The sequence below is a fragment of the Cervus elaphus genome, chromosome 11, assembly GCF_910594005.1.
Source record: "Cervus elaphus chromosome 11, mCerEla1.1, whole genome shotgun sequence".
Classification (NCBI taxonomy): Eukaryota; Metazoa; Chordata; class Mammalia; order Artiodactyla; family Cervidae; genus Cervus; species Cervus elaphus.
In genome coordinates this window covers 12,077,192-12,104,607 of record NC_057825.1, presented here as the reverse complement: position 1 = coordinate 12,104,607, position 27,416 = coordinate 12,077,192, and the positions used below count along the sequence as shown (strand labels likewise).

General features: G+C 40.3%; 1 protein-coding gene across 8 annotated transcripts in view; it reads right to left on the bottom strand.

Moving 5' to 3' along the window:
- DENND1A (DENN domain containing 1A) overlaps positions 1-27,416 on the bottom strand; it is a 523,231-nt gene that overhangs the window by 157,133 nt on the left and 338,682 nt on the right. For all 8 annotated transcript variants that reach the window (XM_043916893.1, XM_043916896.1, XM_043916894.1 and 5 more), the window contains one exon: positions 26,774-26,875. In XM_043916893.1, coding sequence (XP_043772828.1) covers positions 26,774-26,875 — 102 coding nt within the window. The remainder of the gene's footprint in view (positions 1-26,773; positions 26,876-27,416) is intronic.

The following is a 27,416-nucleotide window of genomic DNA, read 5'->3' as shown; positions in this document are numbered from 1 at the left end:
AGGCCAAGACTTCTGAAGACCTCTCCTCACCCTGAAACAAGGAGAAGCTTTTGTCAGCACTTCAAAATTTGAAACTTCAAGTATATGCGCATCTGTTAACTGGTGATAACATTCTATCCTTTAAATAAAAGCGAGGAAGGAAAATCTGAAGCTTAAATAACGCACAGCTGTCTAAAACCCAACTTGCTCTGAGTGCTCCTGCAGATGCTGGTCAAATCATTAACATCAGGGATCATCTGGCATAATCTGGGGGGGACAGAAAAGCCAGTGGGGGTGGCTTCCTCCTTTACTGAGGTATCAGGAGGGAGACAGAAAACAAAGGGAAAAGAGTACAAAATTGAACTGGTAAGCTTCTTAGCTCTCGCATTCCTCCTCTTGTACCATCTTGGGTACCACAGCATCCTCCAACCAGTCTCCCAGGCTAGATTCAGACGTTAGATCCCTTTTTTCTCCTTCTCTTCCCACAACCATTCTCCACATGTTACCTCCTCCTCCCCCCAATATACCCAGAATCTCTCAGTGTCCATGGCCTTGGCGCTATGCTGCTCAGCTCTGCCCATCCTCTCTGGCCTTGATTAGTGGAGCTGTTTCCTAGATGGGCTGGCTTCAGCTTTCCCTCAGTGCCACCTATCTATAGCTGTTCTAGTATTCTTAGAAATACATGAATCTGATTTCTATCCAAGTCCTTCAATGCCCCCACTCTTGGCCATCACCACTTGCAGAAAAACATTCCAACTCCTCAGAGCAGTCTGTGATGCTTTCTTCAAACGGCCTTGCTTCCTTTGGCCCCACTTAACGGATACTTGACTTACACTGAATTGCTATCCAGAAGCATATACTACCCTCCAGCCCAAACACACGCTGACAACTCATATGGAACTGTCCCTGGTCCCTTTCTGTCCCACTCATGAATATCTAGTTACTCTTTGAAAGACCATGTAAATGCCCATGAGTAGGGGCCTATTAAATAAATTATACCACATCCTTGAAGTACCACATAGCTGCTAAAAAAAGTGCAGCAGTACTTTATGAAGTAACATGAAAAGATGTTCACAAACTACTCCCAAGTGAGGGGAAAATACAAGTTACAGAGCAATACATGTAATATGAATCATTCAGAAATATATAAAGACATAAAGTCATTTTTACATATGGTGGCTGCTTATATACAGGTAGTAAGAATATAAAATGCCACGGACCAAACTAACCATGTGGAGATACTTTCACTTTCTACTTGATGCACTTTTGATTGCTTTGATTATCCTTTATAAAAAAGCATGTTACTTTTATAATGAAGAATTCAAATGAGGTGTTTCTCTTTAACAGTCAAATTAAATATTGCCTTGGGTTAAGGGAAAGTGGGAATCCAGATGTCCCCTCCTTTGTGAAGCCCTCCCTGACCACTAAGACAGGCTTAATGACGTCCTGTCTGGGCCCCCTGGACTGGTAGGTGATGTGTCCATGAACTATAGTGTCTACCACCTTTCCTACTCGAGTTCCTAGAAGGGCCAGCAGTGTTTCAGCAGTACTTGGCCCAGGGTCATCATCCAGCACTTTTTGCTAAATAAAAGAACAGATGAATGAGTGTTTTGATATCTTGAAAGGCATTTCCAGTGGTTGAGCCTCCTTGCTTGGAGGAAAGTCTAGGATTATGTTCTTCAGTGACTGATCATTGGAAGAACTGGTCTGGACTGAGAAGGATTGGGAGAGAAATGGATACTCATCCACTTCTCTTTTGCAGAAGACCATCACTAAGATTGCAATCAAAACTGCAAGGAAAATGAAGCTCTGGTCACTAAATGAATTAAAGTGGACAACTGCATCAGCCTTACTCAGCACTGCACACGCCACATGTCCAGTAACATATGCAATATGGACCACCCCATCCTGCACCCTCTTCTTGTTTTCTCTGGTCACTGCAGACTCTACCTCTGGGGTCTCTTGGCTTCACCTGGTCCTCCATCCCTAACGTACTCCTCAGGCAGTAGATGTAAAGCTTGAGTCACAAATGCCTAAGGTTAGAAATCAGCTTTCATTACTTTCTTAATCTTTCTGAGCTTCAGTGCCCTTTGCTGTAAATTGAGGTATTTGTAACATACATACATTGTGAGGATTAAAATATAATAGAGGCAAATGGAGAACAGATGCAGCAAACTGCCTGGCTTTGTGTTTTAGCTGATTAGTACCTGGACTACTGCATCAGTCTTTTCAACTGGTGGCCCATCTTCTATCTTCTTCCTGGTCTAATCCACCATTTGCACTGAATTATCTTTCTAAAATGAGAAGCTGAACATATCACTCCCTTCCTCTAAAATTTTCAGTGACTTCATGGTGTTAACATATAAAGTCCAAGTTCCTTAGCACAATATTCAAGGCCTTCTATGGGTTTGGCTCCAGCTCTGTTACCAACATTATCTTTTACTCAATTTCAGGGGCCTCAAAACTATCCCTAAGCCTGGATACACTTTATGTCATTCTCTGACAAAACTTTTCCATTAGAAAAAAATTTAAAAGCTGTTGACTTTCTGTAATGCTCTCTGTCAGAACAAATAGCTCTTTCTCAGGGCACATTAGTCTGTTACTTTGGTTGATGCCTAATCTTTGCAGGCCCCATGCTGGAGATGTGCTGGGAACAGAGCTACACATGACCAGGGCCCAGCTCCTGTGCGACTGTAGTCAAGCACCCCCAGGCCAGCCATAAGTTAGCTTATTACTAATCCAGAGGGGGTTCTCCCATTGAATTCATCATCATCATCATTTGTTGTTGCTGTTCAGTTGCTCAGTCATGTCCGAGTTTTGGGGACCCCAAGGACTGCAGCACGCCAGGCTTCCCTGTCCATCACCAACTCCCGGAGCCTACTCAAACTCATGTCCATCGCTTTGGTGATGCCATCGAACCATCTCATCCTCTGTCGTCCCCTTCTCCTCCTGCCTTCAATCTTTCCCAGCATCAGGGTCTTTTCTAATGAGTTGGCTCTTCACATCAGGTGGACAAAGTATTAGAGCTTCAGCTTTAGCATCAGTCCTTCCAATGAATATTCAGGACTGATTTCCTTTAGGATGGACAGGTTTGGTCTCCTTGCAGTCCAAGGGATTCTCAAGAGTCCTCCAAAACCACAGTTCAAAAGCATCAATTCTTTGGTGCTCAGCTTTTTTTATGGTCCAACTCTCACATCCACACACGACTACTGGAAAAACCATAGCTTTGTCTATACAGACATTTGTAGGCAAAACAATGTCTTTGATTTTTAATATATTGTCTGGGTTGGTCATCTTATCTTTCAAGGAGCAAGCATCTTTTAATTTCGTGGTTGCAGTCACCATCTGCAGTGATTTTGGAGCCATAAAAAAATAGTCTGTTACTGTTTCCATTGTTTCCCCAGCTATTCACCATTAATTGAGTAGACCAGATGCCATGATCTCAGTTTTTGGAATGTTGAATTTTAAGCCAGCTTTTTAATTTTCCTCTTTTACTTTCAATAAGAGGCTCTTTAGTTCCTCTTTGCTTTCTGCCATAAAGGTGGTGTCATCTGCGTATCTGAGGTTATTGATATTTCTCCTGGCAATCTTGATTCCAGCTTGTGCTTCATCCAGCCTGGCATTTTGCACAATGTACTCTGCATATAAATTAAATAAGCAGGGTGACAACATATGGCCTTGATGTACTCCTTTCCCAATTTTGAACCAGGCTGTTGTTCCATGTCTGTTTCTAACTGTTGCTTCTTGACCTGCATACAGGTTTCTCAGGAGGCAGGTAAGGTGGTCTAGTATTCCCATGCCTTGAAGAATTTTCCACAGTTTGTTGTGATCCACACAGTCAAAGACTTTAGCACAGTCAATGAAGCAGATGTTTTTCTGGAATTCTCTTGCCTTGTCTATGATCCAACGGATGTTGGCAATTTGATCTCTGGTTCCTCTGCCTTTTCCAAATCCAGCTTGAACATCTGGGAGTTCTCAGTTCATGCACTGTTGAAGCCTGGCTTGGAGAATTTTGAGCATTACTTTGCTAGCATGTGAAGTGAATGCAATTGTGTGGTAGTTTGAATATTCTTTGGCATTGCACTTCTTTGGGACTGGAATGAAAACTGACCTTTTCCAGTTCCTTTTTCTAGTCCTCAGCAGAAAGCTCACTGCTGAGTTTTCCATTATTTGCTGGCATATTGAGTGTAGCACTTTAATAGCATCATCTTTTTGGAACTGAAATAGCACAGTTGGAGTTCCATCACCTCCACTAGCTTTGTTTGTATTGATGCTTCCTAAGGCCCACTTGACTTCGCATTCCAGGATGTCTGGCTCTAGGTGAGTGATCACACCATTGTGGTTATCTGGGTCATGAAGATCTTTTTGGTATAGTTCTGTGTATTCTTGCCACCTCTTCTTAATATCTTCTGCTTCTGTTAGGTCCATACTGTTTTTGTCCTTTATTGTGCCCATCTTTGCAGGAAATGTTCCCTTGGTATCTAATTTTCTTGACAAGATCTCTAGTCTTTCCCATTCTATAGTTTTCCTCTATTTGTTTGCATTGATTGCTTAGGAAGGCTTTCTTATCTCTCCTTGCTATTCTTTGGAACTCTGCACTCAGATGGGTATAGCTTTCCTTTTCTCCTTTGCCTTTAGCTTCTCTTCTTTTCTCAGCTATTTGTAAGGCCTCCCAGACAACCATTTTGCCTTTTTGCATTTCTTTTTCTTGGGGATGGTCTTGATCACTGCCTCCTGTACAATGTCACAAACCTCCACCCATAGTTCTTCAGGCACTCTATCGGATCTAATCTCTTGAATCTATTTGTCACTTCCATTGTATAATCATAAAGGATTCGATTTAGGTCATACCTGAATGGCCTAGTGGTTTTCCCTACTTTCTTCAGTTTAGGTCTGGATTTGGCAATTAGGAGTTCATGATCTGAAACACATGATCTGAAGGAGTTCATGATCTGAGCTACAGTCAGCTCCTGGTCTTGTTTTTGCTGACTGTATAATCATCTTTGGCTTTTTTGTATAACCAGCAGCTGACATATCTTCCTTCCCACTGTGATGAAGACAATGCTTACAATTCATATCAGCATTCAACAAGTACAGGTGTCTTTCTTCATCACTAGGTTGCAACTTGTTGGGGGAGAGGCAATAAGGATGGTATACTAGTCACCTGTCACCTCTGAAACACTCCTATTCACCTTTTTCTATCAGTGCTGGTAACTTCAGATCTTTCAGCAGCTTCCCCACTGCTCTGAGGATAAAGACTGAAGTCGAGCCTGCAAGGCCCCAGCCTTTTTCAGATCTGCGGCTCCTGCACCCGCTCCATGGCTTCAGCCTTCCCACTGGGCTCCAGTCGCCCAGGCCTCTCTCATACCTCAGGATGTTTGGATAGGCTAACTCTTTTATCTGGAGTGTTCTCACCAACATCACCCTGGCCTAGCATTCGGCACTATGCAATAGGCCTTTCCACAAATAATCCACCACCTGTGTTGTCCAATATAATAGCTGCTAAGGAGCACTTGAGATGCAGCTGCTCCGTGAGGAACTGCATTTTATTTCATTTCAATCTATTTAAATTTAAATAGCCACATGTGAATATTAGCTACCATACTGGACATCCCAGGGCCCTAGATTAACTCCTGCTCATCCTCCCAATCTTAGCTCAAGAACACTGCCTCAGTCTGACTCTCTCAGATTAGATCAAGGTTCCCTTGTCATATACTCTCACTGTATCCTTTGCTTCCGAGACAAACAGCAATGTAACGATGCATTGTGTGGCAGTCCATCAATGTCTGTCTCTTCCATAAGACTGAAGGTTCTAGGGAGGCAGGGACTATGGCCACCGTCAGTGCTGGCATAACACTGCAAGCAGAGATACAGCTCTTCTCAAAGTCTGACTCAAGTTAGCCTGTGCAGTGGGCCCCACTTCTTGTATTAACTGCTCAGTGTCAGAACTAGAGTTAAAAGATTTTTTTGTGTGTGTGACAAATCAGACACCTATCAGCAGCTGTAAGAGGAGCAACAGAATTACTTTCTCTCCCCCTTTAAAAAATAGCCCTTAAGGATTAAGGCAAATAGAGTCTTCCTTTCCTGAAAAAACTAGACATCAAGGCTTTGTTATAAGATCTCCTGGGGAACATGTGGGTCTGGAGAGGGGAGAGGGAATTATTGCCTTGTTTTCCCATCATCAGGGGCACACATACATTGGCTCCTCTGCTGCCTTCACATGGGCATTGAAAATGGTTCAGTACATCTGTCAATGTCTTAGTTTTTGTCTCAAGTTTGAAGTAAAAAGTTTTGATGTGTAAAGGCAATCTCACTCCCCTCTTTCTGAGTAATAGTTTCTGGGAAAACCAGGAAAAAGGAATAGGAACTAGTATTTATCAAGCACTCTACTAGGTACCAAAAGCCATGGTAGGTGTTTTCATACCCAGCACTGCATTAAAATTTCAGAACAAGAAGGCCAGGTGAGGATGGTTATCCCCACTATACAGATGAGAAAAGTGAACCTTAGCTCCAAGTCTCACAGACAGCACAGCAAGGGGCAGAGGCCAAAGTCAAGTACAAATGCGTCTTACTCCGAAGTTTGTGTTATTCCATTAATTCTCACTGCTGCCAGGATTTTTTAGACAAGCAAATAAGATTTGTCCACGATACTGGTTTAGTTTTTCCACAATTGAATATATCTCCATTATTGTTTCCTTTCATTCCTTGTTTTTCTGTTTCTTGCTTGAGAATATGCTTGTACCTTGACCTTGGTTGGCTTTAATTGCTTCTTCTGCATCCCATTTTCCCCTCAAAGAGCCTGGTTCTCCATGGGGGAGTGGGGACTGTGCTAGTTATGTGGAGCTCCAAGCTGGGGCTGGCTATGACCCCAGGGGCCCAGGCTTCTGCTCCCTCTGTCTCTCCTGACATCTCATGGGCCAAGTATTAAGTCAGAAAGTTAGAGGCAAGCATTACAATTCTAAGCAGTTTTTTGTCAGACAAAAGGATCAATTTTCATTATGTGAGTGGCTACTTCACTACAAGCTATAATGGCTTTGTTGAGCAGCCTGAGAACAAACTATCAAGTCCTCAGGATGACATTCTTGGAGCAAAAAAGTACAATTTAAAAACGAAAAGGCCCATTTCTACTATCTGCCAAATAAAGCGCAGGAGGAGTCATGTGCTCACAGTGCACTCCAGCCCCCTCCCTGCGCAGTTAATCCTAATACCTCAGCATTGTAAATGGAAACACACAGCAGCAAAAATTTCTGCATTTGTCTATTTGTAATATTCATCTTCCTCCAAACACCTTTTTTAATTTTTTTTGCCCGAAGCAGGAGAAATTGTCTTTTGTTTTCCTTAAAAAACAATTTAGTTTTAACACACCATACACACATACAGACACAATGAATGCAGTTGAACACTAAAAGAGGGTATAAGACTTGAGCTCAAAGTAAATGTGTATTTATAATATTAGGTGGTCATTCAATAAAAAGATTATTTCTATCCAAATATGCGCCTGCAAGTATGCCTATGTATGTATGTATCCATGGAGTATTTTCAAACAAGGGTTTTCTCCCCCATACTTCTGGCAGTTTAGGTTTAAAGGTCAGATTTAAACTATCACCATGTTTCACAATGCAATCTGTGCAGTGCCGCGTAATGAAATGGTTCAGTAAAGGTGCTCGTGGAAATTCTTTTAATTAGGTCTAAGGCTTTTCAGTTGTCAACATGAATAAACCAAGAACCATTCTCTTGCAAACACAAGGCACAAAAAACAAATGTAAGTTACCTTTGAAAAGACAGATACACACTTGTAAAAGCAAAGTTATAATACACGGTTTTTTACAATATATCCTTCACCAATTTAAAAAAAAAAATACAAACCAACATCTTCCAACAACAAAACTGACTGAAGATCAGAAATAAAGTGGTTACTCTATTTCTAATGAATCAGGACACATGCCTGGTTCTACTGACAAGTATTTGGAGGAAGACTAAAGTTAATCATAACTAAAAATGTTTACTAAGAGACTTTCTTCATGAGCAAAAGTCACCTTTCCATTTAACTATAATTAATCCTACAGATCAGCAGTTTTTCAGCCAGACATGTGAATGTCCCGTAACGACTCCCCCAGATTGAATGACAATGATTAAAAATGGACCAAAATGCACTTTTGCCCCCAGCATTATCAGAGACCCAAAAGATCAGCATACCGCAGTAGGAACATCAAGATTCCTGCTTTTCAAAGCTGTGTAGACACACTAAATTATGTAGATCTGGAATTCTCAGCTGTCTGCTCAAAGTTGAATCTAGGGATTGAAATTCACAAAATGAAAAGTACAAGAAATGGAAGATTGCTTGGGGAAGTTGGCTTGTATCTGCATTGAGCTCTGATGGAAAAAGAAAAACTAAACAAATGATTCCAATCATCACCAATAGTTCAGATTTAGATGTATACAAAGGTGTTCATAAAAGCCAAATGTCTGGCCTGAGACTTGATGTGGAATGGGACAATCCAAACGGAGAAGTGGCTGCATGTAATAAACGTGTAATAAATCTAGGCCTTGAGTGATCAACCAAAGAATGCATGTCTGGCAAACCCTGAGTTCAAATTCTGACTCAGCTGCAAGGCATCTTTACTTCTTCCCTTCATTTATCAAAAAAGGGGTAAAGTACCTCCCCCTTGCCCTCAGGATTGTTACGTAGATTGAATGTCTACCACAGTGCTTGGCACACAGTAGGAGCCTAATAGGTGGTGACTACTCTTCCATACATCCACTCCAGTGTTCTTGCCTGGAGAATCCCAGGGATGGGGCAGCCTGGTGGGCTGACGTCTATGGGGTCTCACAGAGTCGGACACGACTGAAGTGACTTAGCAGCAGCAGCATTCTTCCATACTAATCCAACTCCAAAGCCAAAAAACTACCCAACCCATTATTTTAGCATAAAAAAAGAATAATGGGCTCACAATTAACATTTTTCTAGGGCATCAATGACTGAAATGTCACTCATTATGCTAAGCTTATTGACCCAAACATATGTGGTGTTGTTGCTGCTGTTGTTTTTCAGTTGCTTCATCATGTCCAACTCTATGTGACCCCGTGGAGGTTCCTCTGTCATTCACTATCTCCTGGAGTTTGCTCACACTCATGTCCATTGAGTCAGTGATGCCATCCACCATCTCATCCTCTGCCGCCCCCTTCTCCTCCTGCCCTCAATCCTTCCCAGCATCAGAGTCTTTTCTTAAGAGTTAATGAAGTGCTTGGTGTTTAGAAAGGAAAAAGCAGGATTTGTCTCAGCAACAATCCTGGACTGAATGGATACAGATTTCCATGCTTAGGAATGCAGCCAGGCTGGATCCCTGGTGGATCACATGGATATATCCACACAGACTGAGATATCTCCCAAGGGGATCTGGGCATCTCCACCTCCTCAGGGGAGGAAAAAAAAAAAAAAACAGGAAAGGGGGGTGGGAAGTGTATATAATAGATGTGTTTCACAGTGTCCCTGCTGTGATGAACAACTTGATCCACTTACAGTTCCAAACACATGATGCATAAAAGAGCTGACAGAAATTCAATTCTTGCAAAGAAAAGCATCTGCTCTCTAGTAGGAACGGCCAAATATTAAGCAGTTTTAAGGCAGGGCAAAGACCTAGAGGAGCACACTTCATTATCTAGATAGCCGGAGTCAAGAAATGCAGGGGATCACAAATGAACGAAGAAGTAGCCGAGATTCCAAGCATTAATTACCCAGAGTAAGATGATTCAAGTTAAATCTTTGTTACGACAAATATTAAACCCAGCTGTGTTTATGTAGCAGTTGTGAAAAAGAAGGAGAAAAAAGAAATCCGTGTACAATATCTGTGAGCTCTGCCAGTTAATTGAATTCGCTGGCAGCACTTCCTCTACCAGGAGCCAAACATCCTCAAAGATAAAATGTAGCTTTTAAACAGACCTGGGGAAAACGGAATCAAGAAATTTCAACCAATAAAACACAACTCTTTACTGGTATAAAAGTAAAGTAAAATTCAGTAATGAAAGGAAGGAAGTCTCTTAAACATTTACTGCATTCCAGAGTGTGGAGTTGTGGTTTATTGCCAAGGTCTCTTCTGATGTCCCACAGCGCTCCTGCTCCAGCATCTTTAATGAAGCCCCATAAACTCCCATAAAATACTCGATTGTTGACAAACCATACACACACACAGTCAGGGTGAGGTCCTCTGGATCACGATGCTCCTTCCCTTCCTTCATCAAATTTACAAGAATGGAGTGGACATTGTCATGGAGAGTGGTCCAGCACAGAGCAGACACCTATAGATAATCCCCTAAAGCACGAGCAATGAATGACTGGATAATGGTGATGCTGATAAAGAGTTCTATTCAGCAAACTGTCCCCTGACCCAAGTCCAGTTTCAGATTTGGGGTGGAGAGAGCTTGGCCAGATTCTAAGAACCACAGAAGCAACAAAAGGTTGGGTCCAACCCCTTAGTCTACAGTGCAGTAGATTCTATCATATCATTACCTGACCTAAGTACCTTAGTAGATTCCCACTGCCCAAAATACGAAGTCCAAACTTGTTTTTATGACAGAAGACCATTTCCCGTCTGATCTTCTCCATCTACCTCTTTGGTTTCATCTTTTGTCCTTCCCAAACACACACGCTGTGCTCCAGCTGGACTAAACTATTATTCCCTGCCCGAACACATTACCCTTTTGTTCACACCTCCAGCTTCAATGCATTCCATTCCCGCCTCCCAGTATGCTCGTCTCTCCTTTTCCAGGAACAGTGACTGTTTCTTGTACATCTCCATGTTCCTATGGTCCAACACACTGAGCACACATCCAAAAAACTTTGGCTAGATAAACCATCTCCATTCGTAAACTGGCTATCGACCTGCCCTTTTGGGACACGCTGAACCAGAAGCATCTGGAGGTTCCTGTGGATAGAAACAAAGCTGTTGGTACAAGATGTGCCAGGAGGGCAGGCAGAGACTATAAAAGGCCGTATTATGGAGCCTGGATTTTACCCAGAGGAAAATGAGGAACCATTAAAGGGTTTTAAATTGAAGAGTGATATTCATGTTCCAGATTATGCCTTCATTTACAACAGTAGAGAATGGTCTGGGATTGGAGAAGTGGGGACAAAACTGGAAGTCCAGTTTTACTAACTAGCCACTGATCTCACTGGGTCTTAAATCTTCTCTGCATCTGTTATATCCAATACAAAGTCTGACACATAGTAGGTGCTCAGGGAATGCCTGTTTTTGTTTTTTGTTTTTCTGGCTTTACTGAGGTCTAATTGACAAATAAAATTGTATACATTTGAAGTGCACAAGGTGACGATTTGCTAAATGTATATATTATGAAGTAATCACAATTCATTAACATATTCATAATTTCACAGGGTTACTTTTTCACTGTGTGTGGTAAGAACACACCACACACAGTGTTAAGATCTACTCTCTTAGCAAATTCCAAGTGTGAAACAGTATTACTAACTATAGTCACCATGCTGTACCTCAGATCTTTGGAACTTATTCATGTTATAGTTGAAGTTTGTAACTTCTGACCAACGTTTCCTCACAGGAAACACCTGTTGAATGAAGAAATCTTCTATTGGAGGATACTAACAATATGTTTTAATGTGTCAGAAGGATCAAATCCATGAGGGTAAAAGTCCACAACGCCTCTACACATAATACATAAGATACTTAACACACTCAGGGCCTGCCCATCTCCCCACTCAGCAATTTTCTTCCTATTGGGATTTTAAGAATGTTTTTTTGCAACGTTTACTATTAGTTAAGACACTTCCCAGAAGGACAGACTGCTAAGCCAGACAGCCTGTGACGTCTGCTCCCTTGCTTCTGGGATTAAATGCATTGATGTCTCACAAGGTAGGATGGCACACCAACACCAAGGAGACCCTGCAGCAGCATCTATAGAGGCTGAGGGTTCGGGGCCTTTGAAGAAACATGGCATAGAGAAGCTCCAACCAACAAAGCCATCTCTGAGCAGGCACTGCTCTCTATCCAACTAGCATACTAAGCAGCGGTACTCTGGAGGCAAGGCAGCAAGCAGACTCCAGGCTTATTTGAATCTGGACCTTTCTGAACCAGTTTTGCCTTTGGACTCCCATAGACAGTCAGTTGCATGGTACAGCCCAATTTTAATGTAATCTGAACCAGTCCTGAGGTCACAATTAAACAAGATGCTGTCATTCATTCAGTGAAAAGTTACTGAGTATGTGCTATATATTGAACTCTGGGGCAGAAACAAACGTGAAGAAGGAAGAGTTTTCAGTCCCTACCCTGGAGGGCTTTGAAGAGAGGACACTAAAAGACAAAAATAACTCCCATATAACATGACGAGTGCTGCAAGAGAAGGATGAGCCATACGCTTTGAGAATACAAAGAACAGGCGAGCAACTACTGAGGCAGGGTCAAGGAAAACTCGATTCTGTAAAGACCAGAAAACTGACTAGAGTTGGAAGAGACTGAAGACAAGACTGTAATTAGGAAGCCACGGCCAATTTTCCACTTTCACAGAAGAGAAGTACGGGGTCCAAACCACTACCGGCCTCACAAAGGTGACTGGGGTACATACGCATGCATATAATCTTCACTAAAACTTATATGGATTTTAAACAATTTTTCAAAAGTAGGTGCTAACTTTCATGTTACTGATAAAAGTGAAAACTGATACAATCTTTCGGGGGAGATGGTGGTATTTAAAAGTATGGATTAAAAGCCTTACATTTTTATATACTCGTGATTCAGATATTCTACTTCTAGCAATTCATGGAATTTGAGTAAATGAGACAAGAGAGTTAGCTACAAATATGTCTATTATTTGGACTCCCTGGTGGTTCAGTCCTCCTGCCAAGGTAGGAGATGAGAGTTTGATCCCTGGGTTGGGAAGATCCCCTGGGATCCCCTGCAAAAGGAAACAGCAACCTGCTCCAGTATTCTTGGCTGGAAAAATCCCATGGACAGAGGAGCCTGGCAGCCTACAGTCCATGGGGTAGCAAACGATTGGACACAACTTAGCAGCTAAACAACAACAATGTCCATCATATAGTTTAAAATATTGTGTTTGCTAGTCGCTCAGTTGTGTCCAACTCTTCGCAACCCCATGGACTGTGGCGCGCCAGGTTCCTCTGTCCATGGAATTCTCCAGGCAAGAGTACTGAAGTGGGTAGGTAGCCATTCTCTTCTCCAGGGGATCTCCCAATCCAGGGATCAGACCTGGGTCTCCCACATTCCAGGCAGATTCTTCACCGTCTGAGCCACCAGGAAAGCCCTTAAAATAAAGTAAAAGTTGAAATTACCAGGTCAAATATATTATGGCTCAAACGGTAAAGAATCTATCTGCAATGCAGGAGACCCAGATTCGATCCCTGGGTTGGGATCGAAGATCCCCTGGAGAAGGGAATGGCTACCCACTCCAGTACTCTTGCCTAGAGAATTTCATGGACAGAGGAGCCCGGCAGGTTATAGTCCATGGGGTTGCAAAGAGTCAGACACAACTGACTGAGTGTGTCTGAGTAACTAACACCTTCACTTCATATATTAATATATTATGGTATAGATTCATACAATGAAATGGTAGTTCACACTTTAAAAAGTATGAATTTTGATGATTAAAATGGTCACACAATATCTTTTTTTTTTTTTACTATGATGAGGAGTAATTAATGCATTATACTTTGTAAACTAGTATTATATGTATATTATGTACAATATATTTAATTAAAAAGTTTCCTGAATTGATGCTTATCCAGATTATCTGTGATATACTCTGATATTTCTTGTTCAACTTCATTTAAAAAATGCTTGCTGTGACCCATTAAGTTGATTTTATGGTTTCACTAATGAGTGACTACTTGCAATTTAAAGAAAACCATTTTTAGGTTGTAAAGTAAAATCCCAATGGCATTTACTAATCATGACCAAAGAGTCAAAATGCTTGGCACTCAATATACCCAGTAAATTATAGCTGTACTGTACATTGAATTTCTCCTGTCTCTTTTGAAAAAGGAAATCTGCTCTTCAGAGATCTTTGCTTTTCCAGATACCTGTACAAAGTAGAGTTAAACATTGAATAAGTGAGTTTTCCAAGATCTAGATTTCAAGCCAGATTGCACATTCGGCTCTTTCTTTCATTCATTCCCTCATTCCACAAACACACCGAGTGCCCCTGTGAGCCATGCACTGTGCCAGGGCTGTGTCCACAACCATGTGGAACCTAAATGCTCAGCAGGGGAAAGAGTTATGATGTAGTAAGTGGTATAAAAGAGGTATGGAAAAAAATGTTATGAAATCCCAGAGAAGGGAGTGCCAAATTGTGGGAGCATCATATTGACAGAAGTGACATTTGAGGGGTGCCTTATAGAATAAAGGGGCTTCCCTGGTGGCTCAAACAGTAAAGCGTCTGCCTACAATGCGGGAGGCCCGGGTTCGATCCCTGGGTTGGGAAGATCCTCTGGAGAAGGAAATGGCAACCCACTCTAGTACTCTTGCCTGGAAAATCCCATGGATGCATGGAGGAGCGTGGTAGGCTACAGTTCATGGGATCGCAAAGAGCTGGACATGACCGAGTGACTTCACTTCACTTATAGAACAAACAGTGTCAGCCATGCAGAGAAGCAAGGGCATCCTAACCAGAAGGAAGAGTATGGAAGAAACACAGAGATGCAAAAGAGCATGAGGCCTTGGGGAACGGGATCACTCTGCTTGTGGCTGGGAAATGGGGTGTGACTTGTGAAGAGACACAAGATGAGGCTGAGAGGTCGCCTGGGGTCAGCGTCTAGCTTGTGAAGAAATGGATGCTGCATAGAAGGACTGGAAACTACTCGGCCTGGGGCGCTGTGGATGCTCTGTAAACAGTGTCTTTCTTCTCTTGCCTTCTTCCCTTTCTCACATCAATGAAGACCACTCAAGGTGGTCTCTCTCTCTCTTCACAGGCTTAGAAACCTCTTGGAGATCCCTCCAAAATTCCACTAAGGAACAAGAAGTTTAAGTGATTTAATATGCAACATTAAATCATTTGTGATTTTTTTTTTTTATCCAAAGAATATGGAAAAGAAAGATGAACTACAGTCCTGAAGACATACAAACCATAAAGCCAAAAGCCAAGATTCAAGTGTTTCAGGAGAGAGGAGGAAAGATGATTTTTCCATCATAAAACTAGTAATCATATCACAGAAAATTTAGAAAATGTTAACTCATAACTTTACTATCCTAATACACCACTGTTGATAAGTTGGAAGTTCTTTTAAAAATATTTTACTTCTGAGTATCTGGGTGTTTTTCTTAATTATAGTAAATATAACATTCAATATTCTACTTTTTTTCACTGAATTGTATCCTTAGCATTTCCTGTGTTGCCCACATTCTTCATCACCATCATTTTTTAGTGACTGCATGGAATACCAGTGGAATAAATCACCTTAAATACTTCCCTTAATTTTGGATATTAAGGCTGTTTCCAATTTGAGTTAACATAACACTATTTGGTAAGGTGGCTTTCTCCATTTAGAAGTATTTGTCAGAAAGAAATCTTGAAAGTAGAATACATACAGTCAAAAGGGACTACATACTTTAATGTCCTATTACATATATCATCACATATGAAAATCTGATTTAGAAGAGCATCAGTTAGGTTATAGAAAGCATGGAGTAAAAGAAAGGAGAGTGTAAACAGATGATAAGGGTCTTCATATACTTGTGCATACACAAAAACCTGTGAGTTTCAGGCCAAAGAATATAAGAAATGGCCCCGACAGAGCTTCGGGAAATCAGTGATAAAGTGTGGTATGTCCACATCACTGGAAGCCTGGAAGAGTTCGAGCTCTCTTTTACCAAGCTTTTTAAAAGCCCTACAAACTACCCATTGGCTAAACAGCATACACTTAACACTCTTGAAAGAACAAGAGATGCTCTTTAAATTTTAAGAGGGAAACATGAAGAGTGCTTAGGTAAATGGCTCTAGAGGGAGGGACATGATGTTTCTGTTCTCAGCATCCACATGGGCTTGAGATGAATACGAAGTCTATAAACAGGCCTTGACATCAATAAAAGATAGACTGTTCTTGCCATATTCCTTCCCCCAAATCCACAACTAGGGAACAATACAATATTGTCAGTGAAAGCAATACATCTGCAAGTTTCATGATCCCAGCACAGTACAACAGTGTTAACCTTGCCAACTTCCTCTTTTTTTTTTTTTTAAGGTACAAAAAACCAACTGAGATAAGATTACAAAATTTAAGACTAAATTGTCTAGGTAACTAGTAGAAAGCCAAAGCCACCCTGCCTCCAAAGTTATCCCTTGACTCACGTTCATAAATCATGTGAAAATCAGCAGAGCTGTTCTGAAAGCTACTCAATGTTAGAACTTCTTCTAAAAATTAATTTCTAAGTCCTCTTCCTTTTTAAAATTTACTGTATCAAGTCATAACTAATATACAGTGGAATGCATACATTTAAAAAGCACAATTCAATGAGTTTTGACAAATATATACATCTGTGTAACCATCACCACAATAAAAAACCAGAACATTTCCTTCACCTCAGAATGCTCTTCGGTGCCCTTTTCAATCAGTTCCTGCATTCTCCATCCCAGGCCAGGGTAACTGCTGGCCTGCTTGCACCCACTATAGACTACTTTTCTCTCTTTTAGATTTTATACACAGGAAATCATATAGCATAGTCTCATATGTATGGCTTATTTGCTCAGTGTAATATACTCAAGATTCATCCATATTGCTTTGTGTATCACAAGTATGTTATAATGAATAATGACTCATGCAGGGAAAAATAGGGATAAAATATTGTTTATCCATCTAGTAGCTGATGGACATTAGGGATATTACCAGGTACTATTTACCACGAATAAAGTTGCTATAAACACTCATGTACAAATCTATTTGGATTATACATGTTCACTGATAAAATAATGGATAAATACCTAGGAAGGGAATGATTGGGTTATATTGTTGGTATACATTTAACTTTAGAGAAAACTGCCAAACTGCTTTCCAAGGATTGTACCATTTTTGCTCCCACCACCAGCGATGAAAGTTTCAGATCAGTTGTTCTACATCCTTGCTAAGAGATGCTATTGTCAGTCTTTAAAATATTTTTTTAAAGTTAGGCATGATTTACTTACAGTAAAATTTACCACTTTCAATGGCTAGTTTTAAGAATTTTGAAAGATACAAATAGCCATATAACCATCCACACAATCAAGATATAGAACAGTTCCATCATCCTCCAAATTTCCCTTGTACCCCTTTATAGTCAGCTCCTCCTCCCACCCTCTGCTACTGACAACCACTAGTTTGACTTCTCTCTTGATAGTTCTGCCTATTCCTAAATGTTAAATAAAAGGATCATTTCACTTAGCATAATGTGAGAGTCACCCATTTTGTTGGATGGTACTCAGTTTCTTTTGATTGCAAAGTAGCATTCCATTTTACGGGCATATCACTGTCCTCTACCAGTTGAAGTCCATTTGGAATGCTTCTAGTTTTTGGTGATTATGAACAAAGTGGTTAAATACATTCACATACATGTGTTAGTGTGCACATAAGTTTTCATTTTCTTGGGTGAATACCTGAGATTGGAATTACTTGGTCACATGGCAAACATTTGTTTAAGATACTAATTTTTAAGAAACACGTGGTCTTTTTATTTTAGCCATACCAGTACCTTCCTTGTGATATTAATTAACACCCTCACAGAGCATCTTTCCCTGTGCTTACTGGCCATTTGAATATCTTTTATTGTTAAGTGTCTCTTCAAGTCTTTTGCTTATTTTTTAATTGCGCTGTTGTCTTATTCAGTTTAAGGGTTCTTTATTCTGGGGAAAAAGTCCTTTTGCAGATATAAGTATCAAGAGTATTTTCTCTCAGTCTGTGGCTTGCCCCTTTGTTCTTAAAATGGTGACTTTTGAATAGAATCAATTTTTACCTTTAATGAGGTTCAATTATGACTTCTTTTATGAAGTGTGTTTTATGTCTTGACTAAGGAAACTTTGCCTACCTCAAGTTCAGGAAGATTTTCCCCTGTATTTTCCTCTATTCATTTTATAGTTTTTGCCTCTAAGGTTAGGTCTATAATCCATTTTGGGCTAATATTTGCACGAGGTAAAAGTCAATGTTCATTTTTTCCCACAGAGATATCCAGTTCTTCCAGTAGCATTTGTTGAAGAAAACTATCCTTTCTAAGTTGAATTACTTTGGCATATTTATTGAAGATCAATAAACCACTTATGTTTGGGTCTAACTCTGAACTATTTATTCTGTTCTATTGAACTCTTTTTACCTACAATGTTGATCTACCTTTACTATAACTTTATTGTAAGTCTTAAAAGTAGGTAATTCAAGTCCTACAACTTTGTTCTTTTTCAACATTGTTTTGGCTATTCTAGGTCTTTCGCATATTCATGTACATTTTAGAATCAGCTTTAGTTGTCTTTTTTTTTTTAAGCCATCTGGAATTTGGGCTGGGATTACATTGAATCTATAGATCAATTTAGGAAAAATTAACATCTTAAAAATATTGAGTCTTCCAGTCCAAAAAGTGGAATATCTTTCCATTTGTTTAGGTCTTTTAAATTATTTTCTCAGAAATGTTTTATAGCTTTCAGTATACAAATCTTGCACATATTTTGTTAAATTTATTCGTAAGTATTTTGTGTTTTGTATGCTATTTTAAATGGTACTTTAAAATATTTCATTTTCAATTGCTCATTGCTACTATATAGAAATACAGTTGGTTTTGTACACTAACCTTATCCTGTACCTTTGCTAAATTTATGAGATTCCCCCCTTAGGATTTTCCATATACATGATCATGTTGTCTGAGTAAAGACAATTTTTCCCTTCTTTCTAACCTTTAGTGTTTTTATTTCTTTTACTTTTCTTAGTGAATGGTTAGAAACTCAGTACAATGTTGAATAGAAATGGGCAGGCACCCTTTTTTTGTTTTTTCTCAAGTGTAAAGCATTGTCTTTCACCACTAAGTATGATGTTAGTGGTAAGTTCTTCCTACATGTTCTTTATCACAGTGAGGATACCTAAGTTTGCTGAGAGCTTTTATCAAGGACAGATATTTAATTTTTCCTAAAATCCTTTTTTTTTTTTTGGCTTATGTTTTGATACTGCTTTTTCAGTCTGTTGATATGATAAATTACACTGATTTATTTTCAAATATTTAACCCGTCTGTATACATTTGATCATGATATACTGTCCTTTTTATATACTGCTAAATTCAATTTGCTAATATTTTGCTAAAGATTTTTACATCTATATTTATTAGGTATATTGGTCAATAGCTTTCTTTTCTTTGATTTTCATGTCAGGGTAGGTAATGCTGACCTCAAACAATAAGGTGGAAGGTGTTCCTTTCCTATTTTCTGAAAATGTTAGTGTAAGATGTATCTTTAAAGATATGATAGAATTAATCCGTGAAGCTATCTGGGCTTGGAGTTTTCTTTGTGGGAAAAGTTTCAACTACAAATTTCTTTAATAGAAACAGTAATATTGTTCTATTTTCTATTCCTTCTTCAATCACTTTATATAACTTGTGTATTTCAAAGTATTTGTTCATTTCATTCAATTTGTCAAAATTATAGGCATCAAGTTGTTTCTAATATTGCCTAATTCCTTTTTTTCTCTCACAGTAAAGTTGCAGTGATAGTAGAGAGATTGCCCATGTACTCCTCACCCAATTTCCGTTTCCCATATCTCAACGTCACCACAGCACATGTCGAAACTAAGAAACGGACACTGGTATATTATTATTAACTGAACTCCACACTATATTGTGATTTCACCAGGTTTTCCATGAGTGTGTCTTTTCTAACTTAGGATCCAATTCAGAATTCCACACTATATTTTATTATCATGTCCCCTTCATCTCCTCTGGTTTGTGACAGTTCCCCAGTCTTTCCTATGTTTTTATGACCTTGATAGTTTATTTATTTATTTTGTTCTGAACCATGCAGCTTGTGGGGCTTTAGTTGCACCTGCAGTAGAAGTACAGAGTCTTAACCACTAGACTGGCAGGCAAGTCCCTGGCCTTGATAGTTTTGAGAAGTACTTGATAGAAGGTCCCTCAATTTGAGTTTATCTGAAGGTTTTGTCATGATTTGACTGGGTTTCTGAAAAGAATATCACAAAGGTGACATGTCCTCTTCATCATGTCATATCAAAGTTACAGAATATTCACATGACATCACTTGGTTAAGGTAGTTACTGCCGTTTCTCCACTGTGGTTCTCTTTTTCCCTTCACATACTTTAGTTTTCGAAAGTGACTCACTAAATGCAGCCCACACTCAAGTGTGTAAGTGTGTGCATGTGGGCGGGGGGTGGGGTGGGGAGATGGAGATTAAGCTCTTTCTTCTAAACGGGATAGTATCTACAGATATTATTTAGAAATACTCTATAAGGGAGATTTGTCTCTTCCCCCCCTACCAATTCTCTTCATTAGTGTTTGTATGGTTTATCTTCTCTATTCTTTTACTTCTTATCTATTTGACTCTATATTTACAGTGGAATTCTCATAAACAGCATATAATTGAGTCTTACTTTTAAAGAGTAGTTTAATATCCTTCAATAAGTGGATTATTTAGACTATGCACACTTAATGTAATAATCAATAAGGTTGGATAAGTCTATCATCTTGCTAACTTTTCTATTTGCTCCATCTGTGTTTGGTTCCTTTATTTACCCCCCACCCTCACCAAATCTTTTGAATCTTCATATTACTGGCTTATTAGCTATATATCACTGCTTCATTTTTTTTCCTTAGTGGCTCCTCTAAGGTATACAACAGATTTTTAATAGTATACTTTCAAATAATATTATACCACTTTATATAGAATTTAAGAACCTTAGCACAGTATACTTCCATTCTCTACCTGTCCTTTGTGCTACTGAGTTCATATATTTTACTTTCACATATAGCACATAATACACAGATATTATTTGCTGTAAATATTCAATTATCTTTTATAGAAATTAAAAGTGAGAAAAGAGTCTCTTCCATTTACTCACATATTTACTACTTCTGGTACTCTTCACTGTCCAAGTTTCTCTATGGTATCATTACTCTACCACATGAAGAATAGCCTTTAATGTTTCTTATGGTGCAGGTCTGCTGACAATGACTTCTCTCACTTTTATTTGTCTGGAGAAGTTTTAAATTTTGCCTTTATTTTAGAAGGATATTTTCACTGGATATAGATTTTGAGGCTGACAAACAGTTTCTTCGTTACTTCAAAAATGTCATTCCTTCTCTTCTGGTTCATGTTGTTTCTTACAAGAAGTCTTCTGTCATCAATTCTTTCTTTTATATAATGTATCTTTTTTCTTTAGCTAATGTTAAACTTTTCTTTGTATCACTTGTTATCATGATACATTTTTGTGTGGTTTTGTTTGGGTCTATTAGGCTCAAGATTCATTGAGCTTCCTGAAACTCTGAATTTATTGTTTTCATTAAAATAAAAAAAAATGGCTATAATCTCCTTAAAATCTTTCCTGTCCCTCTTCTCCTTCCTCTCCTTCTAGTTCTCTAATTACACATATGTTAGTCCTCTTGATATGACACTGATGGCTCCTTGAGGTTCTTTTTACTTTCTATGCTTTTTCAGTCTTTTCCTTTCTATGCTTCATAACAGATAGCTTTTATTGCTATGTCTTCAAGTTCATTGATCATTTATGTTTGAGTGTCTAATATCCTTTTAATCCTATCAGTGAAAATTTTATTCCAGGTTGTTATATTTTTCACCTCTAGATATTCCCTTTCATTCTTTTTATATCTTCCATTTCTCTCCTAATTCAGTTCAAGTCTTTCTTTAAGTTCATGAGCATGCTTATAACTTTTAAAATGTCTACCTTAAGGTTCTCATCTGCTAATTCCATCATAGCTGTCATTTTTGAGTTTGTTTCTATTAACTATATTTTGTCTTGGTTATAGATTACATCATTTCTGATTCTCAATATGTCTAATATTTTTTGATAGGATGCTAGATACTGTGAATGTTACATTGTTGGTTGTTAGATTTTTAGTCTCTTTTAAAAGTGGGTAGAAGTTTGACAGGTTCATTTTCCTGTATATCAGGTTGATCATGATAAGTTTTAAAAAGAAATGGTTTTATTTAAAACTTTTTACTGAAGTTTAACATACATACATAGATAAAAGTACATATATCACTCATGTCCTGCTTGATAAATTCTTGCTCATGTACCTGGCACTCAGATCAAAAGCCAGCACATTACCAGCATCATTGAAGCCCTCTCTTATGTTCCTCAAGGCTTGATATTTAAGCTGTATGAGGGCAGGGCTAAAATTGCCTTTATTTTAGAGCTAATTTAGACTACTCCGCCAGGGCGTGGCCTCTGGGGTCTCTAATGATTGCCTGAGTGGTCAACAAGCTCTCCTTACTCTGGCCGGCTAGAGCTTGAATGACTCCTGCTCTGTGGGAGCTCCCTCTACACATGGGCAGATCTGTCTACAGCAGATGAATCAAGAGGACTCAGTTTAGATTTTTATTTGCTGAGTAGCTCCCTTGTATCTGGTACTCTGACCCACAAATTTAAACCACCTCTCCCTCAAACTCAGATCTCTAACCCCTTGATTCAGCAAGACTGTTGTGCTTCACTGGGGAGTCCCCTCTAGCAACAAGAGTCTAGAAAATGCTTCAAGGCAGAAAGCCAGGAGGACCAGAGGCTTCATCTCAATTGCTTCCTTTCTCTCAGGGATTATATTCCTGCACTGCCTGTTGTCCAATATGTGAAAACAGTTGTTTTCGTATTTGCCTAGAGTTTTATTTGTAAATGGAGGGAGGAGAAATTCAGTTCCAATTATTCCATCGTGGCTAGAAGCAGAACAAAGGCCTCTTTTAATAAAATTTCCAGCATGGATGCCATGTTTTGCAAGATTTCATCTACCAAAATAACCCAATCCATATGTCCCTTCCATCCTTCCATCTATCTATTCAGTGGCTGCTATATCCCTTAGAAACAAAGATGAATAAAACTTGATTCCTGCCCTCAAAGAACTCACAATTAAAAGGGAAAGCCAGAAATGTATACTGCTGGATGGTAAGTGTAATTTTATAAGCAATACAGGGGTTTCTGAGAACAAAGAGAAAGGTACAGTCAAATCTACTTAGAGAGGTCAGAGAAGGTTTTTACAGCCTTACATTTAGTCAAAGTCTTATAAAATGAGTAGAGATTGACAGATGGAATGGAACATTCGGGACAAAAGAAACTGTATGAAAAGTATAAAGTAATGAAACAACATGTAAACTTGGGAGAATTATTAATTCCAAACACCTATAACATAGGGTTTGAAGCAGGGAGAGGAAAGAGCTAAAGTTATGGGGGGAAAATGGGAGGATCCTATCAGAAAGGAGGGCCCTGCAGCCATGCTGACCATCATTCACATCCGTAATTCATCATCATTGACTCCACCTACAGAACTTTATACATATTACGTTCATTACATATAATTCTCACAACCACCTTATAAGGAAACTAAGCCTCAGAGAGCTTACATAATTTTGTCCAAGATCGTATGATAAGTAAGTGAAGAAGGCAGAATCTAAACAAAGGTCTATCTCACTCCAAAACCAACAAAAGAAACTTGCCTCTAATCTATAGGAACTGGGAAGTTACAGAAGGATTATTTTTGTTTTCAGAAGTTGTTTTTTTTGTTCTTAAAATTGTGTTCATTGATGAAATGGTTTTCAGTAGGAGGAAATAAATTTATGTTTTAGAAAGGGCTCTCTGGTATAAGAGTAACAAGGGCTGGCATCTGAAGCATCAGTTCAGAGGCTGCTGGAAACAGGGCAGGAGAGGAATAAGAGCTTGGATTCGGTGGTGTTTAGGATGGATGGCAAAGACAATTTGAGAAACTTTAAGAAGCAGAATCTGTCAGATGCAGTAACCAAGCGGCTTTGACAAAAGGGGAGATGGTGCAGTCAACTGGACGTACTGATACACTGAAAGGACATAGTCCTGCACCCCGTGCAGAGACGAAGGTGTGCTGGGTAAGATTTCCCCCTCTCAATGACTCGACAGCTCACACAGCCTCAAGGAAGGCAAGCACCTTTCAACACTAGATGGTGGGGACATCATGAGTGCCCGGTGCTTCAGTCCCAACTGCTACCGGCTCTGCTGCCACAGGCCCAGCATCCAGATCTGGGACTTGGAGGGCAAGGTCATTGTAGGTGAGCTGAAACAAGAAGTTATCAGTACCCGTGGCAAAGCACAGTCACCCCAGTGGCTTTGTATGCTGATGGCCAAACTCTGTTGGCTGCGGCAGACAATCTGGAACAAGTATGGCAGGTGACCATCGACACCCACTACAAAGAGCTTTAAAAACAATAAAACTCGTTTTCTCGTTAAAAAAAAATCAAATCTATGAATCAGATCTATGAATTCCACCAAATCACAGTGATTACTGTACGGATCACAGTCTCTCCTCACGACTATATTGGAATCTTTGATGAGTCTAGAGCCCCATTCTGGAAACCACTGCTGTGGGACTCTTCACAAACCACCTTGTAAATGGGAGGTCCTTTTCATGCAGGCTGAGAACTGTTAGGATAAGGAGGGAACCAACTGTCTTCTAACTCTGCCTGTACTTATTGACAGTGATCTTATTAAAGACAAATGCAGGTACCATTTATCATACACTGATAACATGTGAACACAGTGCCAAGCATCTGATGAACACCACAATCTCATTTACTTGCCACAGCAATTAATGATAGGTCTAGTACTCCTCTTTTAAGGATGGGAAACTGAAGCTCAGCAAGAGAAAACGACTTGCTCATAGTTGTTCTTTTGATCAGGAACCAAAGATTTGGTTCCCTGATCATTTAAAAGGCATCTTGGAATGTGGCATCTTCAGGAGGCCTCCATTACCCTCCCCCTGGGCAATTCTGTGTCTGATTCTTATTTTCTTTTGGCCTCTAATATGCTATGCCCTGAGATATATGTAATTTACATATTTGTTTCCCCTAGTGGAATATACTCTTTGAAGGAAAGGACTAGATCTGCTTTGTCTTTGCTATTCGAAGTGCAGCACAGGGTCAGAACACCACCTGTGGGATAGTTGGTCCACTCCACGGTTTCTAAGCCATCAGTCACTCACCCCTGGCTGCCTGGGGCTCTCAGCCATTCCTTGTACCTCAAATACCCCAGGTTTACATTCTACATTTGCTCAGAAAGTACAAGGTCCATACCTAAGACATCCATGACTTAAAGAGAGAACTTTTCCACTGAAAGGGAAGTTGAATAGAAACCTCAAGTTCCTTGGATCAAAAGAGCTCAAATTACAGCCAAGAGGTCCAAAGACACCAACCACATACCCCATCCTGATCAGCAGCAAGCCTCATAGGGCTGGTATTTTCATTTTTCCTATGCTGTCATCTCTCTCTGCCTCAGAGGGGGGCCATGTACACAAAGTGGAGGCAGCACGGGCTGGGCGTCATCCACACCAGGCTCCAACCACAGCTCTGCCCTCACCAGCCTTATGGTTAGTGGCAAGACATGTGCCCCTCAAGCATCTTCTCTCCCTCACCTACTGAATGAGACCCCAGATGCAGAGGGCACCTAGAGGGGCACTGAGGCTGGTGGCTCTGGAGTGACAGAGCTGGGTTCACTTCTACGGCTCCCCTTCTTTTTAGCTCTGTGGGTAAAGTGAGGGTAAGACAAATACCTTCCAAGAGGTGTGAAGCGTAAATGGAAGGTCAATGATGAGTGTTCAGCATGTAAAAGTCAGTGAACTGTACAGCTGTTCAACTATGGTACAAGTAACTCATCCTTACAAATGACCCCCCAAAACCTCGCAGTCAGTTAGGAGCAGAGAAGTCTGAAACCCTGCTGCCAGCCATTCATCAACAAGCAGCAACCTCTCCCGGGCGGCTAACCCCCAAGGGCCACTGGGACTCCTGGCAGTGAGGCAGGGCAGGGCCCACCGGCCACCACACAAACCCAGACCTGCATAGTGCACACGGTTAGGAGCACCCACCCCTTCCAGTCTGGAAGCCAGGGTGACTTTATACACTTTCTCTCAAGCAGAGTCATGGATGCTAAACCACAAACATTAGAACTGTACTTTGGAGGGGACCTCAATCCTCCTCATTTGTATGAATGATGGGGGAGACTGGGTCTACTTCGAATAGACACCCACAAGGCAGCTCTGAGTGGCAATGTGAGACAGGTGTATGGTCAGGTGTCAGTGTGGCAAATGTGGCAGCCAGTTGCCTTCCCCTAAATAGGCCTACCTTCTGTCTAGTCCTGAGGTAACTAGGGAAAAATAGGTTTAGGGCATGTGGAGCCACATTCAGAACACTGGCAGCAGATACTCTGCCACATGGGAAATGGCTGGGTTTGACAATGGCACAAGAAAAAAATGTAGGCTTGAAGTGCCCCAAATTGCTCACACTGAAGCCCTTCTGCTTGCCATTGGTGGGGTTACCTGGGGAGGTTGTTCTGTTCTCTGGACACGGCAGTGGCAATGGGGATGGCAAGACCCCCTGACTCCCCAGGAAGAGAGGCTATCTAGACCCTGGGGTCACTTCAGGTGAGGGTTATGAGAGCAATACAAAACTAAAAAAGTGAACCACCTCCCAACTTCCTTCACTGAGACAAAGGTTCCAGAGGTAACAACAAAAACCAACTGTGGTTCCTAGGCCACAGGAAAACCACAGCGGTCTCTTCAAAGGCATGTTCATGTCCACTGCAGGAGCTCCTGGGAGTCAGAACTCAAGAGCTCATTACCCACCACATCATTTGGGAGGCTCTGGAGGTCATCAAAGGGAGTTTCGAGAGTGTTGGTGTCCACATTCAGGATCACGACATCATCCAGCGCCATGTTTCTGACTTTCTGCAAGTAAAAGAAAAAATCCAGAAGAGAAAATCATTGAAGTCCCACAAAGACACAGACATTTCCCTGGCTTCCTCAGGGAAAGGGGAGTGAGGAGGAAAAGTGACATCTGACAAAGGGTACTCTGTGGCAGGCTCAATGCCAAGCAGTTAACATGTGAGGCCATCTAACTGTCTCAAAAACTCTGTGAGTTTGTATGGTTATCCCCAGTACCCAGGAGTGAAAAGGGTTTCAGAGACTGAGTTAAATGCCCTGGGTCACACAGCTAGGGGGAGAGATCTTTACACCCCACCATTATTTTTTTTCCCTATATTTTCAATTTAAAATAAAAAAGAAGCAGCTGAAGTTTAAAGCTTTGGCTCCAGGAACTCAGATATACAGTTAGGCTCTTATCATAGTCTCATTCCATTCATCTCTTCTCATTTACCAAGGATTCCTTGCCCATCTCTCTCAAATCTTGGCATTCCTGGGTATGGAATACGTTGTACAACATAGTGTTAACATATTAACATTTCTCTTAAACATTAAGTAGAAAGGTCAT